We start from the raw sequence: 16,958 nt of genomic DNA, 5'->3' as shown, positions 1-16,958 counted from the left end.
CTGTCAGTGGAAAAGGGTATGAATTGGAAACACTCTTCCCTAAATTAATATCTAAACATTAGGCTTTTCTGTACGCAAGATGCACAAATCACTTGTCTCATGCTGGTGAACGGACTCACTGATCATAATGGGGAACTGAGTGAATCAAGTGGTTTTTCAAGATTGTAAAGGAGAAAATTTTATTTTCATGTGAGTTGTACCAAAAATGTCCATCAAGAAAATGGATTTTAGTAACTTTCAGGTAAAACATTTAACAGCTCCTACATTCACTTGATGTCTAGCACAGTGAAACATAGTGAATGGTGCCTCTGCTGGCGTTCTATATGTCAGTGCTTGTGCTGTTCGGAGCTGGGTAACTATTAGGCATCATTGTAGAGTAAATCCATACAGTCTTGTGAAGCATTTTATGTTTCTGTGCTCCAATAATTACTGTCTAATCACACCTCATTCATATCTTTAAGATATAATGTTCATAAACGTCATGAAGTATTAAAATTATAATGATGGAATATAGCATATGAAATAATGTTAATTAAGCGGCCCCTTTGAGGCTTCCCTGGTGGCTCAGCAGTAAATAATCTACCTGCCAATGCAGGGGACATGGGTTCAGTCCCTGGATCAAGAAGATCCCCCAGGTTAGGAAATGGCAGCCCGCTCCAGTATCCTTACCTACAAAATCTCATGGACATAGGAGCCTAGTGGGCTACAGTCCACGGGGTTGCAAAAAGTCGGACACAACTTAGTGACTAGACAACAATAAACAACTATTTGGTCAAGCAAAACAACATAACATTTGCCTATTTTGTCGCCTTTTTCCCTCTGCCAGGCTGAACCGAGTGTTACTACTTCTGAGGCAGTTGTTGACCTCAGTTCGTTGACAAACGTGCAACACCTAGAACTTCCTAAGGTAAATCTGCTTAGAATTGGACTGAAATGATGTGAGGACCGTGACACTGGTGTTCTGATTCACTGTTTCCCAAAACTAGTCTCCACAGACCAGCAGCATCAGCATCACCTGAGAGCTTGTTAGAACTGCAGGTGCTTGGCCCACCCTGATCTCCCGAAGGAGCAGCTCTGGGGTGTGCCTTCAGCTCATGTTTTAATAAGCCTTCTCCATGATGCCAGCATACACTAACGTTTGATAACCATTGTGCTAATTGATACTTGAGCAGGGGCCCAGCTTCTCCTGCTTTTATGATTATCCCAAAGTATGATATTTAGTGATCTTGTGTTTAATTTATTTACAAGGACTTGCTATGGACGATATAAAACATTAAACAAGTTACAGGCTTTGTCCTTTGTCAGACTGAAAGCCCAAATGCCTAGAAGTCTCACTGATAGGCATCGTTGAGGTATTTGCTTTTGAAAATATCTGAACCTTGGATTCAAGTGACCACTTGAAAGAGGTGGTTTGTTGAACAGAATCCTGTAAATGCTTTTAGGTGCTGCAGGTTCATGCTGGAATGCAGGTGGACAGTGGATGAACAGAATAAACAGAAAGAGCAGTGACATGCTCAGGGAAGAGGAGGGGAACGGAGGAGGTGGAATGGGGGGACAGAGGGATTTTGTGTGTAATGCTACAGCAGAAAGGAGTGCTTTCCTCCGAGACTCCCAGCTCCAAGGCAGGGCACCAAAGGCCGTCTGACTGGGTTGAATCCTATTTCATCAGTTACAGACTTAACACATTTTGTGATCTTGCTTTGCCTCCATTTTTCTTACCTGTAAATTGGAGATGATAGTCTTACCTTTGATATTGTAATTAGAAAGGTTAAATGAGTTGTTTATAAACTGGTGGGCATAATGCCTGATATGTGGTCAAAATTTGTTAAGCACTTAGTGGGAAAGCCAGAAGAAGGAGGCAGGAGTGTGCTTTGGTTTTGAGTCACTTAACCAATTACACAGAACTGAATTCTCAAACGTACATTCATTAAGTTGTTGAATACATTTTTATTTTCTGAATCTACTGATAAAGTGACTAGAGATATGTTAGTTGGTGTATGTGCTGAAAAGAAAAGACCCTGATGCTGGGAAAGATTGAAGGCAGGAGGAGAAGGGGACGACAGAGGATAAGATGGTTGGATGGCATCACTGACTCAATGGACGTGAGTTTGAGCAAGGTCTGGGAGTTGGTGATGAACAGGGAAGGCTGGCGTCCTGCAGTCCATGGGGTCGCAAAGAGTCGGACACGACTGAGTACTAGAGATACTAGACATAGGGGAGGAATGAGAACATTTGAATATTTGATGGAGGAGAAATTTAATCCGACTAAAGTAATTCAAAGTTTGCTTAAGAAAAGGGGATTTCGAAGAGTGGATTTTAGAACACCTTTAATTGCTTTTCTAGCCTTTGAATGTTCAGAAGTTTCGGTCACATACCTTTCTGTTTGGATAAATTTCATGTTTCACATTTCCTAAGTGTTTCTGTTTTTGTTTCTGTAGGATCAGGGGGGTTTGGGCATTGCCATAAGTGAAGAAGATACAGTCAGTGGGGTCATCATAAAGAGTCTAACAGAGCACGGGGCAGCAGCCAAGGTGAGGCCTCCCCCTTCTTACAGTCAGAAACTGGTGAGGAAGGGAATTCTGTCTGTAAAATCACTCAAAAGTTTCCATGTTTCCATCTAGGATGGACGGCTGAAAGTTGGAGATCAGATCTTGGCTGTAGATGATGAAGTTGTTGTTGGCTATCCTGTTGAAAAGGTAGTTATCCAAAAGAAAGTAAATGGTACTGTGAACTCATCCTTGGAAATGGCTAAGTGTGTGGGGGTGGGGGTCAGTCATGGGATCAAACCTGTGTAGCTGTATTAGATACCTGCAAGGAAGAGAGGAGATTTGAAAAGTACTTAATTTCTACTTTCTGTTTTCTAATTAAGATGATATTTTTCCTGTTACCTGATAAATTCAGTATTCAGTGGGCATTTTTGATAAATATCATTTCAGTTTTCCTGTAGGAAAACTTCAAACTTCTAAACAAATGACAACTCAGTATTAAAACCAAAGGAATATTTTTAATGAATATTTGCTCCTGTGTTGTTTTTGTTCAGGAACTAAGTCGTGTCTGTCTCTGTGACTCTGTAAACTACAGCACAGGCTTCCCTGTCCTTCAGTATTGACACCATCCAATCATCTTATGCACTATTGCCCTCTTTACCTCCTGCCCTCAATCTTTCCCATTGTCAGGGTCTATTCAGATGAGTCGGCTCTTCACATCTAGTGGCCAAAGTATTGGAACTTCAGCTTCAGCATCAGTTCTTCCAGTGAATATTCAGGGTTGATTTCCTTTAGGATTGACTGGCTTGATCTGCTTGTTGTCTAAGGGACTCTCAAGAGTCTTCTCTAGCACTGCAATTCGAAAGCATCAGTTCTTTAACACTCAGCCTCCTTTATAGTCCAATTCTCACATCCGTACATGATTACTGGAAAAAACATAGCTTTGACTATAAGAACGTTTGTTAGCAAAGTGATGTCTCTGCTTTTTAATATACTGTCTATGGATTTGCTTCTATAAATATCCACTATTTATATTGCTTTATAAACAGATTTTAAAACTCAGACATTAAATTATTATAACTTTTAAGTGGATAAATAGTTGTTTATGCCTGAGTGTCTTCCTTCTCAAAAGTGATCTTAATACTGTACTTACTGGGAGTTTCACTTGAGCCTTTGGTAAATGCTAGAAAAACAAACAAACAAACAAACTGTGTTTCTTTGAGATTTGGTGTGTCACTGTGTCCATTTATACATTGGCCAGCAAGGTGCTTAAATCATTTTAAAATTCAGTTTGTGTTATTTTGGAGGAAAATTGCTTCACAGTGTTGTGGTGGTCTCTGCCATACATCAATGTGAATCAGTTATAACTATATATGTATCTCCTCCATCTTGAGCCTCCCCACCCCCAATTCCACCCCTCCAGGTCATCACAGAGTGCCAGCCTGGGCTCCCTGTGTCATATAGCAACTTCCTGTTAGCTATCTATTTTATACAGGATAGTATAAATATGGCAGTGCTACTTTCTCAATTTCTCCTAGCCTCTCCTTACCCACTGTGTCCACAAGTCTGTTCTCTATGTTTGCGTCTTTATTTCTTTCCTCTAAATAAGTTCATCAGTACTAGTTTTCTACATCCCATATATATGCGTTAATATATGATATTTGTTTTTCTAACATCACTCTGTATAACAGACTCCAGGTTCATCCACCTCACTACAACTGATCTGTTCCTTTTTCTGAGTAAGTAATATTCCTGTGTGTATGTGTGCGATTTCTTTATCCATTCATCTGTCAGGATGTCTAGATTGCTTCCTTGTCCTAGCTCTTGTAAATAGTGCTGCATTGAACATTGGGGTACATGTGTCTTTTTGACTTGTGGTTTTCTCAGGGTATAAACCCAGTAGTGTGATCGTTGGGTTTTATTGCTGGGTTTTTATCTGGTAGTTTTATTCCCAGTTTGTTAAGGACTCTCCATACTGTTCTCCCTCGTGGCTGTACCAGTTTACATGTCCACTGACAGTGCGAGAGGGTTCCTTTTCTCCACATATTCTCTAGCATTTTTGCTTGTGGTTTCTTTTGTTTTTGTTTTTTTTTAATAATGGCAATTCTGATTGGTGTGAGTTGATACCTCATTGTAGTTGTGATTTTCTTTTCTCTAATAATGAGCTATATTGATCATCTTTTTATGTATTTATTGGCCATCTTCTTATATATCTTCTTTGGAGAAGAAGATATCTTCTTTAGGTCTTCTGCCCAGTGTGTGATTGGACAGTTTTTGTTTTTGTATTATTGAACTGTATGAGCTGCTTGTGTATTTTGGGATTAATCCTTTGTCAGTTTCGCTTGCAGTTTTTTCTCCCATTCTGAGGTTTGTCTTTTTATATTATTAATAGTTTAGTTTGCTATACAAAAGCTTTTAAGTTTAATTAGGCCCCGTTTGTTTATTTTTCTCTGTTTCCAGTACTCTAGGAGGTGGGTCAAAGAGGAGCTTGCAGTGATTTATGTCAAAGTGTGCACTGCCTATTTTCCTCTTAAGAGCTTTATGGTTTCTGACCTTACATTTAAGTCTCTAATGCATTTTGAGTTTATTTTTGTGTATGGTGTTAGAAAGTGTTCTCATTCTTTCACACGTAGCTGTCCATTCTTTCCAGCACCACTTTTAATAATTGTATAGGTTTTATTCTTTAACCCACATGTGTATGTTTTTAACATTCCATTTGGCTTGATTCTTCTCTTGCATAGTTTTCTTTATCTTGCTTTTAGCATAAATGTTCCCGTTTTATTAAAAATGTTTATGTAAGCTGCTTCAGGTTGTCTATAGAAACAGAAGTAGTTCATTTCAATCACTCGGTCGTGTCCGACTCTTTGTGACCACGTGGACTACAGCACACCAGGATTCCCTGTGTATCACCAAATCCTGGAGCTTGCTCAAACTCAGTCCATCCAGTCAGTGATGCCATCCAACCATCTTATGCTCTGTTGTCTCGTTCTCCTCCTGCCTTCAATCTTTCCCAGCATCAGGGTCATTTCAGATGAGTCAGGCCTTCACGTCAGGGGGCCAAAGTATTGGAGCTTCAGCTTCAGCATCAGTCCTTCCAATGAATATTCAGGACTGATTTCCTTTAGGATGGACTGGTTGGATCTCCTTGCAGTCCAAGGGACTCTCAGGAGTCTTCTCCAAAACCACAGTTCAAAAGCATCAATTCTTCAGCACTCAGCTTTCTTGATAGTCCAGCTCTCACATCCATACATGACTACTGAAAAAACCATAGCTTTGACTAGACAGACCTTTGTTGGCAATGTAATGTCTCTGCTTTTTAATATGCTATCTAGGTTGGTCACAGCTTTTCTTCTGAGAAGCAAACATCTTCTAATTCCATGGCTTTAGTCACCATCTGCAGTGATTTTGGAGCCCAAAGGAATAAAGTCTGTCACTGTTTCCATTATTTCCCCATCTATTTTCCATGAAGTGATGGCACCAGATGCCATGATCTTCGTTTTCTGAATGTTGAGCTTTAAGCCAACTTTTTCACTCCTCTTTTACCTTCGTCAAGAGTCTATTTTTTTTTCACATTTTTTTTCTTTTTTTTTTAAATTTTATTTTATTTTTAAACTTTACAATATTGTATTGGTTTTGCCAAATATCAAAATGAATCCGCCACAGGTATACACATGTTCCCCATCCTGAACCCTCCTCTCTCCTCCCTTCCCATACCATCCCTCTGGGTCGTCCCAGTGCACCAGCCCCAAGCGTCCAGTATTGTGCATCAAACCTGGACTAGCGACTCATTCCATATATGATATTATACGTATTTCAATGCCATTCTCCCAAATCATCCCACCCTCTCCCTCTCCCACAGAGTCCAAAAGACTGTTCTATACATCAGTGTCTCTTTTGCTGTCTCATATACAGGGTTATTGTTACCATCTTTCTAAATTCCATATATACTGTATTGGTGTTTTTCTTTCTGACTCACTTCACTCTGTATAATAGGCTCCAGTTTCATCCACCTCATTAGAACTGATTCAAATGTATTCTTTTTAATGGCTGAGTAATACTCCATTGTGTATATGTACCACTGCTTTCTTATCCATTCATCTGCTGATGGACATCTAGGTTGCTTCCATGTCCTGGCTATTATAAACAGTGCTGTGATGAACATTGGGGTACACGTGTCTCTTTCCCTTCTGGTTTCCTCAGTGTGTATGCCTAGCAGTGGGATTGCTGGATCATAAGGCAGTTCAATTTCCAATTTTTTAAGGAATCTCCACACTGTTCTCCATAGTGGCTGTACTAGTTTGCATTCCCACCAACAGTGTAAGAGGATTCCCTTTTCTCCACACCCTCTCCAGCATTTACTGCTTGTAGACTTTTGGATCGCAGCCATTCTGACTGGTGTGAAATGGTACCTCTTAGTGGTTTTGATTTGCATTTCTCTGATAATGAGTGATGTTGAGCATCTTTTCATGTGTTTGTTAGTCATCTGTATTCCTCTTTGCTTTCTGCCATAAGGGTGGTGTCATCTGCATATCTGAAGTTATTGATATTTCTCCCAGCAATCTTTATTCCAGCTTGTGATTCATCTAGCCTGACATTTCACATAATGTATCTGCATATAAGTTTAATAAGCAGGGTGACAATATACAGCCTTGATTTACTCGTGTTCCTGTTTAGAACCAGTCTGTTTTTCCATGTCCAGTTCTAACTGTTACTTCTTGACCTGCATACAGATTTCTCAGGAGGCAGGTCAGGAGGTCTGGTATTCCCATCTCTTTCAGAATTTTCCACAGTTTGTTGTGATCCACACAGTCAAGGGTTTGGCACAGTCAGTAAAGCAGAAGTTGATGTTTTTCTGGAACTCTCTTGCTTTTTTGATGATCCAGCAGATGTTGGCAATTTGATCTCTGGTTTCTTTGCCTTTTCTAAGTCCAGCTTGAACATCTGAAGTTCATGGTTCACATATTGTTGAAGCCTGGCTTAGAAAATTTTGAGTATTACTTTGCTAGCATGTGAAATGCGTGCAGTTGTGTGGTAGTTTAAACAGTCTCTGGCATTGCCTTTCTTTGGGATTGGAATGAAAACTGACCTTTTCCAGCCCTTGGCCGCTGGTGAGTTTTCCAAATTAGCTGGCATATTGAGTGTAGCACTTTCATAGCATCGTCTTTTAGGATTTGAAGTAGCTCAACTGGAATTCCATCATTTCCACTAGCTTTGTTCGTAGTGATGCTTCCTAAGGCCAACTCGACTTCAAATTCCAGGATGTCTGGCTCTAGGTGAGTGATCACACCATCGTGATTATCTGGGTCGTGAAGATCTTTTTTGTACAGTTCTTCTGTGTACTCTTGCCACCTCTTCTTAATATTTCTGCTCTGTTACCATACCATTTCTGTCCTTTATTTTGCCCATTTTTGCGTGAAATGTTCTCTTAGTATCTCTAATTTTCTTGAAGAGCCCTCTAGTCTTTCCCATTCTATCGTTTTCCTCTATTTCTTTGCACTGATCACTGAGGAAGGCTTTCTTCTCTCTCCTTGCTGTCTTTGGAGCTCTGCATCCAAATGGGTGTGTCTTTCCTTGTCTCCTTTGCCTTTAGCGTCTCTTTCTCAGCTATATATAAGGCCTTGTCAGACAACCGTTTTTCCATTTCTTTTTCTTGGGTATGGTCTTCATCACTGCCTCTGGTACAATGTCAGGAAGGAACCTCTGTCCATAGTTTTTCAGGCACTCTGTCTATCAGATCTAATCCCTTGAATCTCTTTGTCAATTCTATTGTATAATTGTAAGAGATTTGATTTAGGTCTTACCTGAATGTTCTAGTGATTTTCCCTACTACAGGTAGGGAAACTACAGGTTCTTCAGTTTAAATCTGAATTTGGCAATGAGTTCATGATCTGAGCCACATCTATTCTTATTTTTGCTGATTGTATAGAGCTTCTGCATCTTTGGCTGGAAAGAATATAATCAATCTGATTTCGGTATTGACCATCTGGTGATGTCCTTGTGTAGTGTCTTCTCTTGTGTCGTTGGAAGAGGGTGTTTCCTATGATCAGAAGTGGGTAAAGCACCCCATATTCTTCTAAGGTTGTAAGGATCCAGAGAAATGAACAGTATTAATTAGAAATGTTACAAGTGAAAGCTCTTTCTTATATAATGAAGAATATAGTCTGAAGTAGACTTTTTGGCCTTAATCAGTATCAGGAAATTTAAAAAACTAGAAACTGCAGCCATTCTTTCTTGACCTCTTGAGTCCTGGCAGGGAAAAAGTTTGCCTCTGACTCTTCTCTCAACCATAGATGTTTCCAATTACAGCTATCATAGTGGCTTTTTTTTGTGTGTAAGTCTACTAACTTGCCTTTAATTTTATTTCTCCTCCACCCCAACCCCCTGCCAGTTTATTAACCTTCTGAAAACTGCAAAGACAAAAGTGAAATTGACGATTCGTGCTGAGAATCCAGACTCCCAGGCTACTACTTCAGGAACTGGTACAGCCAACGGAGAGAAAAAGAGCAGCCCCCAGTCTCCAGTGGCCCCACCGTCTAGCTCTCCGGAACCAGAGCCCATGCGAAGTAAGGGCTTGTCTCCTGATGGTTCTCACACATGGCATGTTCAGACTCGGTATCAAGTCCCTGCTTGGGAGCCATCTGCCTGTATGTAGTCCACTGCTTGATAGGCCGTAGTCCAACAGCATTTTGGTGAAAGGATGGTACAAAGAGAAGGGATCTGGTGCTGTACATTAACCAGCCATAGAACCTTGGGGAACCCATCCAGCCACTCTAAGCCTCTGCTCACCCAACTCTAAGACAAAGGAGTGATACTCTTTGCTCTCCAAGGACCTTTTGCTAAGAGTATCTGTGACTCCAGGTATCTTACTAATACATGAGATATCTCATTTTGTACATTCCTTGTTTATACTACTGAATAAGTAATGTAACTTCTTGGAACATCAGTATTCTCATTTTTAATATGGATACAATGATACCACTTCATTGGTAGAATCAACTTTGCCTGGCACTATATCAAACTCCTAAAATGTTGCTCATTGCCACATGTACACAGTGGATATGAGTTCTTCCTTTGGGTGTAAACAGCAGATACTGTTGAAGAGAACGAAGTAGATGAAATGGTTGGATATGGAGCTTGGGCTGACCATTTCACATGTCATTGAAATGTCAGTCTTGTACATTGAGGCAAATTATTCCTTTGAGGTTCTTTTTCAGAAAAATCACACTGATTTTCAGTAAAAGAATACATTTCAAGCTTTGTGGCATTTAAAAAAAGTAGTTAAAAACACTTTTTCTGCATTTGGAGAAAAAAGCTCTTTTAGTTTCTAAACTGAAACTTTCAGTTCTTTTGACAGGTTTTTAATGAAACAGCAGTTTAAAACATTTGTAATATAATTGGTTTAAAAGTCTGTTTTTATTTTTATTTTTTTTTCTAATTTTATTTTATTTTTAAACTTTACATAATTGTATTAGTTTTGCCAAATATCAAAATGAATCCACCACAGGTATACATGTGTTCCCCATCCTGAACCCTCCTCCCTCCTCCCTCCCCATACCATCCCTCTGGGCCGTCCCAGTGCACCAGCCCCAAGCATCCAGCATCGTGCATCGAACCTGGACTGGCAACTCGTTTCCTACATGATATTTTACATGTTTCATTGCCATTCTCCCAAATCTTCCCACCCTCTCCCTCTCCCACAGAGTCCATAAGACTGTTCTATACATCAGTGTCTCTTTTGCTGTCTCGTACACCGGGTTATTGTTACCATCTTTCTAAATTCCATATATATGCGTTAGTATACTGTATTTATGTTTTTCCTTCTGGCTTACTTCACTCTGTATAATAGGCTCCAGTTTCATCCACCTCATTAGAACTGATTCAAATGTATTCTTTTTAATGGCTGCATAATACTCCATTGTGTATATGTACCACAGCTTTTAAATTGAAGTATAGTTGATTTATGATGTGTTAATTTCTGCTGACTCAGTTGTATATATATGTGTGTGTGTGTGTGTGTGTGTGTGTGTGTACATATATATATACACGCATTCTTTTATATTCTTTCCATTAGAGTTTATCCTAGTACATTGAATCGGAGAAGGAAATGGCAACCCACTCCAGTACTCTTGCCTGGAAAATCCCATGGACGGAGGAGCCCGGTTGGCTGCAGTCCATGGGGGTGCTAACAGTCGGACATGACTGAGTGACTTCACTTTCACTTTTCACTTTCATGCATTGGAGAGGAAATGGCAACCCACTCCAGTGTTCTTGCCTGGAGAATCCCAGGGACAGGGGAGCCTGGTGGGCAGCCGTCTATGGGGTTGCATGGAGTTGGACACAACTGAAGCGACTTAGCGCCTGCAGCAGCAGTACATTGAATATAGTTCCCTGTACTATACAGTTGGACTTTATTGCTAAAAAATCTTAAAGTAATAAACATCTAATGGAAGTAATCCTTTATTTAGAAAGACTGAATAATTCTCTAAAATGTTAAAAAATATAGTAATTTTGTAATTTTTCAATATTAAGTTGATCCCTAAATAGCGTGTCTATAAACATATAAGATGCTAAATGGAAACATAGCATAAAGGAAAATATCTTTCACCTCTTCTTACCATTTCAGGAGCAAGAAACTAGTCTGCCTCTGATTCCTAAAAAGAACGTTTTCTCTAAAGCTAATCTATCAAGTCTACCAACTTTCTCTGAATATGCTATTTGCTTATGAATATTTCTTTGAATATGCTTTTTGGTATATCACTAAACGTAATATGAAGACTCTCATACAGCAGAGTATGAGATTATATTCTCCTTATTTTTTCATAATCCAATCTTATTTAATTTTGAGCATATATGCACCAGTATTTAATATTCAAGTTTATAACACATTGAGACATTCAGAAACAAACTTCCGGTGGGGCTCACTTAATGTGTTATAAACCCAGATATTAAATCTGGTTGCATGTATGATTTGATTACAAATTCGATTACATAAGGAGAAAACCAAATCAGAAACCTAAAAAGCCATGAGTGGCAGGCACCATGACCAGAATTACTGATGTTCTTTATGTTTTGTCTTCCCTGAATGTGAGTTAGGTCTCCACTGCATATCTCAGTTCTAAGTTTTACGAATCAAAATTTCTTAAGAGATTTGTTTGGCTCCCATGAAACAGAATATCAGAGTGAAACTAGCAGCTGAGTTCAACTCTGTTCTCATTCCTTTTACCTATTATCTCCAGTAATTAAAGAAAAATACAGAATAGTGCAGAAAATAATTTACAGGTAATTTTGTACCCACCACACTAAGGTAACAATGATGATGTAATTATTTGTTGGATGGTTTTAAACACAACTAAAAGATTACGGTGGAATTGAAGTCTTCTTTGTCCCCAAACTCGGGCCCATGTTTCTGCTCCATCCCCCAAGGCAACCAGTGTGGTGAGTTTGATGTATATGCCTTCTGATCAATTTTTATTTGTATTTCACTTTAAACTTACTTTTAGGTACAAGCAGGTCGTCAACACCAGCAATCTTTGCTTCTGATCCTGCAACCTGCCCCATCATCCCAGGCTGTGAAACAACTATTGAGATTTCCAAAGGGCGGACAGGACTGGGCCTGAGCATCGTTGGGGGGTCCGACACACTGCTGGTGAGGATGCAGTCAGAGATGCTCCACATATGCAGCCTCTTCAGTGGTCCCTGAGAGGTCACTGCAGGGAAATTTCCATCACCTGTATGAAATGAAATACAAAGACTTAGGCAGTGTACCATTTCTTGTTACTTTAATTTGTGGGGCAATTACTCATTTACTTTGAGTAAGTCAACACTGACTTAGTAATATTCCTTTATACTTGTGATTGTGCCCTTTAGGTTCAAAATGTTTGTGTTAGTTTACCAGTTCCTGCCATATTTTAATCGTCTTTTTACTGACTGGATATCATTGGGTTAGACCCGTACTGAGAAAACATTTGATAAATTGGATAATTTATAGACAAAAATTTCTAATTGTCAAAAAATGCATTTAAAAGCCATTCATTCCACTTATAGATAGGAAACGTGAGGCATATCTGTTAATTTCATTTGTGGATAGGAAAGGTGATGTGTATCTATTATAAATAAGTGTGTGGGTGATTTATGTATTTTATAAATTTTTTCTTTAAAATTCCCTGTCATTTGAAAGAAATACAAATTTCTTTAAGACTTACAGCAACTTGTCTTGTTATGCTTTTCTTTGAATTTTGGTGCATGCCTCACATACAGATGTAGTCAGTGTATAACCCTTATCAGTGTCTCTAAGAGTACAGTGTGCTTTGACTGCATTTCTGTTCACCATTCCTAGGGAGGATGGGGTAAAGCATGGTTTGTTTTGTTTGTGCCCTTAGGGTGCCATTATTATCCATGAAGTTTACGAGGAAGGAGCAGCATGTAAAGATGGAAGACTCTGGGCTGGAGATCAGATTTTAGAGGTACAGAATGCTGTGCATTTGACCTTTACCTCAAAGGAAAGGCAACTGTGGAGAGGGTGGTCTTTGTTTCTCTCCCTGCCCCTTCCTTTTCTCTTTCTCCCCACCCCTTCCCTTTTCCATCTTTCTTCACTTTACTCAACTCATCTACTTCCTCACCATCTGTGTCCCTCTTCTGTACAGGTAAATGGAATTGACTTGAGGAAGGCCACACATGATGAAGCAATAAATGTCCTAAGACAGACACCACAAAGGGTGCGCCTGACGCTGTACAGAGATGAGGCCCCATACAAAGAGGAGGACGTGTACGACACCCTCACCGTCGAGCTGCAGAAGAAGCCAGGGAAAGGCCTGGGGTTGAGTATTGTTGGTAAAAGGTATGACTAATCAGGGCAAAGGCAGTGATTTCCTGGAAAGGATTGAACTTAAATTTCTTTGAAGAGTACTAGTAGTAGTAGAATCTTTATCACCTGCTTGTGTTCTGTAGGTAGCTACTGTCAGCTGATGCTGGGAGGGACTGGGGGCAGGAGGAGAAGGGGACGACAGAGGATGAGATGGCTGGATGGCATCACTGACTCAATGGACGTGAGTCTCAGTGAACTCTGGGAGTTGGTGATGGACAGGGAGGCCTGGCGTGCTGCGATTCATGGGGTCGCAAAGGGTCGGACACGACTGAGTGACTGAACTGAACTGAACTGAACTGTCAGCCCATGCAGCAGTAGAACATCAGAAGATACTAATTTAGACTTTTTTAGTCGGTATTAAAAGATGCTTGCTCCTCGGAAGGAAAGCTATGACCAACCTAGGCAGTATATTAAAAAGAGGCATCACTTTGCTGTTAAAGGTCTGTATAGTCAAAGTTGTGGTTTTTCCTGTAGTCGTGAATAGATGTGAGAGTTGGACCATAAAGAAGGCTGAAAGAAGGCTAATTGCCAAAGATTTGATGAATTGTGTTGTTGGAGAAGACTCTTGGAAGTCCCTTGGACTGCAAGGAGATCAAACCAGTCAATCCTGAAGGAAATCAAGCCTGAATATTCATTGGAAGGACTGTTGCTGAAGCTAAAGCTCCCATACTTTGGCCACATGATGTGAAGAGCCAACTCATTGAAAAAGACCCTGATGCTGGGAAAGATTGAAGGCAAATGGAGATGGGGGCAACAGAGGATGAGATGTTTAGATAGCATCACCAACTCAATGGACATAAATTTGAGCAAACTCCGAGAAATAGTGGAAGACAGAGGAGGCTGGCATGCTGGAATTCATGGAGTCTCAACGAGTAGGACATAGCAACTGAGCAACAGCAACAAGACAAAAAGGCATTTGGTAATTTTGAGTACCTGCTGGGTGCCAAGAGATCTCTAAGGTTCTGGGAAATAAAGTTAAAAGAGGCATGAATGCTAACATCTGAAAACTCAGTTTGGTAAATGAGAATTAAATATATTCTTGCAACAAAGGAATCTATTCATGAGAGACAGAAACATATTGTGAGGAATCCATGGAAGCAAAGGAGAAAGGGATCATGTGACCTTATTTAAGGAAAGTAGGTTAGGAAAACTGCTTTATAAAAAAAGTGCCTGAGAGGAAGCGAAAAGTGTGATATGTGAGAGGTGATCTAACAAAAGGAGAAGGAGGATATTCTAGAGAGAAGCATCAGCATGACAAGAGCACACCACCTGAAGGAAACAGAGAGTGTAAATTAAGAGGCCTGGAGTAGTAGGTCAGTGAATTTACATAAATTGAATACCTAATTTATTTAAATATGTATATATTGGTAATGTTAAAAATAATTTAGTAAATTCCAACACAGTTATTCTAAAGATGGGAAAACCGTATCACATGATGAAATGACTTGTTTGAGGTCAAGATCTTGGCAAGAAGAAGTGATGCAATTAAACCTTACTAAATGTTTCTACATGGTCATCTTTATATCTCAACCGGAAGTCATTGAGTTATTTTTACTTTTATGAAAAGAAGGTTGTGAATAAGCTTAATAGTTGTTCATTTTGCATAAACCTATCTTGTATGAAAGTTAGACCCGTAATGATTTAAATGAGACATCACAGCAAAGGTATGTAATTTTGAGTAACAAATGGTTTTAGTTTGAGACACATCCGTTGTTTCTTTTAAGTAATGTTAATGATGTTGTTGATGATAGCAACATATTTATATAGGCACAGGTCAATATCCATTCAAGGCTTCAATATGGTGTAGAAAGAACAATAGATTTTTCTCCCTGTGACTGACTCTTAAGTCCCTTTTTTTCCATTTAGTAGCTATGTGACCTATAAAATGTGTATAATAACCACTTCTACTCACAGTTTTTAAGTGTTGAATAAATATGCTTATGGAAGATATGTTTAATCTATAAAATATTATAAAGACATAAGATACTATTATTATACCAAATTCTCAGTTTCACCAGTGTTGATAAAGCAATAAAACTTTTAAAGTCATAAAAATAGAAGTAAAATTTTCAATTCTAAAATGTTAGCCTTTTTAAGCATTGCATTCCAATTGGGAAAAAATAATAATGGTGGTATTTAAAAATCACACTTACAGAAATGATACTGGAGTGTTTGTGTCCGATGTTGTCAAAGGAGGCATTGCAGATGCTGATGGGCGACTGCTACAGGGAGACCAGATACTGACGGTGAATGGAGAGGACGTCCGTCATGCAACGCAGGAAGCCGTTGCGGCTCTGCTGAAGGTAGAAATCCAGGGCCATAGATGGTTATGTGTAATAGCGTAGGAGAAGGAGGAGCTGCCACATGCAACAAGTATTCATTTAATATGTTCTCTCAAATAAGACATATGTTAGACAACATACTTCAGTGGTAAATCTCTACACTTATGATCAGCTCTTTATTATATGGTTATGTATTTATAGAGTAGTAGTAAGTATTTTCCCCTGGAGAAGGAAATGGCAAACCACTCCAGTATTCTTGCCTGGGAAATCCCATGGACAGTGGAGCCTGGCGGGCTGCAGTCTGTGGGGTTGCAGAGTCAGACACGACTGAGTGAGGGAGCACACACAGTAAGAAGAATTATGAACTGAATATCTGTGATCTTAGCAGATATTTTATCATAAAGTGATTGTTATGTGGTTCTTTTCTTGAAAGAAAAGCACATCTTCAGGCCACAAAAGAGGAAAAAATGTCTTTATGTCAATTCACCCCGCCTCCATATTTATATCTGGATGTATTCTTACGACCTCTGGCATAAGGGGAGAATCTCATACTGGCGGGGATGCTCCCACAGAAAGGCGGGAGATCAGAGGGGGCAAGCAGAGTACCTCTGAAAGTCATGCTTTCTGGACTGCCCCGCCCTGCCCTAACCCTTTACTGGGCACACTAAGTTGGACATCTTTATATTGAGTTGGCCAAAAATTTCATTCAGGTTTTTTTTGTACCATCTTATAGAAAAACCCAGATGAACTTTTTTGCCAACCCAGTATTTCCCCAGAGATGAAGAATGTGTAAGAGTGTTTGCAGATTTACCTGGCAGTTCCTTCAACAGTTACCACTGTTGTTAATTCAGTAATTATAAGGCCTCCATCCCAAGGTATAGTTGCTAAGCTTAAATACGTTCGTTTTACGCTGTGAAGTCTCTTTCCTCCAAAGTAAATTCCATGAAGAATCATTTGCTGATTGGAAAGGCAGCACCAGTCTAATTTAAAAAGTGAGTTATAAAATACAGGCTGGTCACTTAAAAATACAGTTCTTGGAAATTTAGATGTATTTCCTCTCAATTCTTATCTCATTGTTTTCCTTTACCTAACACGTGTTTTTATGACCCGAAGTGTGGTTCAAAGTTGACTAGACACCTATTGCCATCAGAATCCATGTCGTGTGGTACACATTCAGTAACACGAGCATATAACTTCATGATATTATTAAGCAGCAGTGGATAATGTCAGAGGTCTCAGATTCTAGTCAGAACCTCTTCAGTCGTTAAGCTGAGCTTCACAGAGGGATTTCAAGTGAGCATATTGTAGTTAACCTCTGGTTTGCAT

The 16,958-nt window shown here is 39.5% G+C and overlaps 1 protein-coding gene across 14 annotated transcripts in view; it reads left to right on the top strand.

Annotated features, from left to right (window-relative positions):
* MPDZ (multiple PDZ domain crumbs cell polarity complex component) overlaps nt 1-16,958 on the top strand; it is a 172,210-nt gene that overhangs the window by 144,125 nt on the left and 11,127 nt on the right. For all 14 annotated transcript variants that reach the window (XM_070375897.1, XM_070375889.1, XM_070375886.1 and 11 more), the window contains 8 exons: nt 827-907; nt 2,439-2,531; nt 2,622-2,696; nt 8,875-9,049; nt 11,987-12,132; nt 12,866-12,949; nt 13,130-13,323; nt 15,506-15,653. In XM_070375897.1, the coding sequence (XP_070231998.1) occupies nt 827-907; nt 2,439-2,531; nt 2,622-2,696; nt 8,875-9,049; nt 11,987-12,132; nt 12,866-12,949; nt 13,130-13,323; nt 15,506-15,653 (996 nt within the window). The remainder of the gene's footprint in view (nt 1-826; nt 908-2,438; nt 2,532-2,621; nt 2,697-8,874; nt 9,050-11,986; nt 12,133-12,865; nt 12,950-13,129; nt 13,324-15,505; nt 15,654-16,958) is intronic.

This window comes from Bos mutus, chromosome 8 (genome assembly GCF_027580195.1).
Source record: "Bos mutus isolate GX-2022 chromosome 8, NWIPB_WYAK_1.1, whole genome shotgun sequence".
Taxonomy (NCBI): domain Eukaryota; kingdom Metazoa; phylum Chordata; class Mammalia; order Artiodactyla; family Bovidae; genus Bos; species Bos mutus.
The sequence above is the reverse complement of the archived record's forward strand: the minus strand, read 5'-3'. Positions and strand labels throughout refer to the sequence as shown.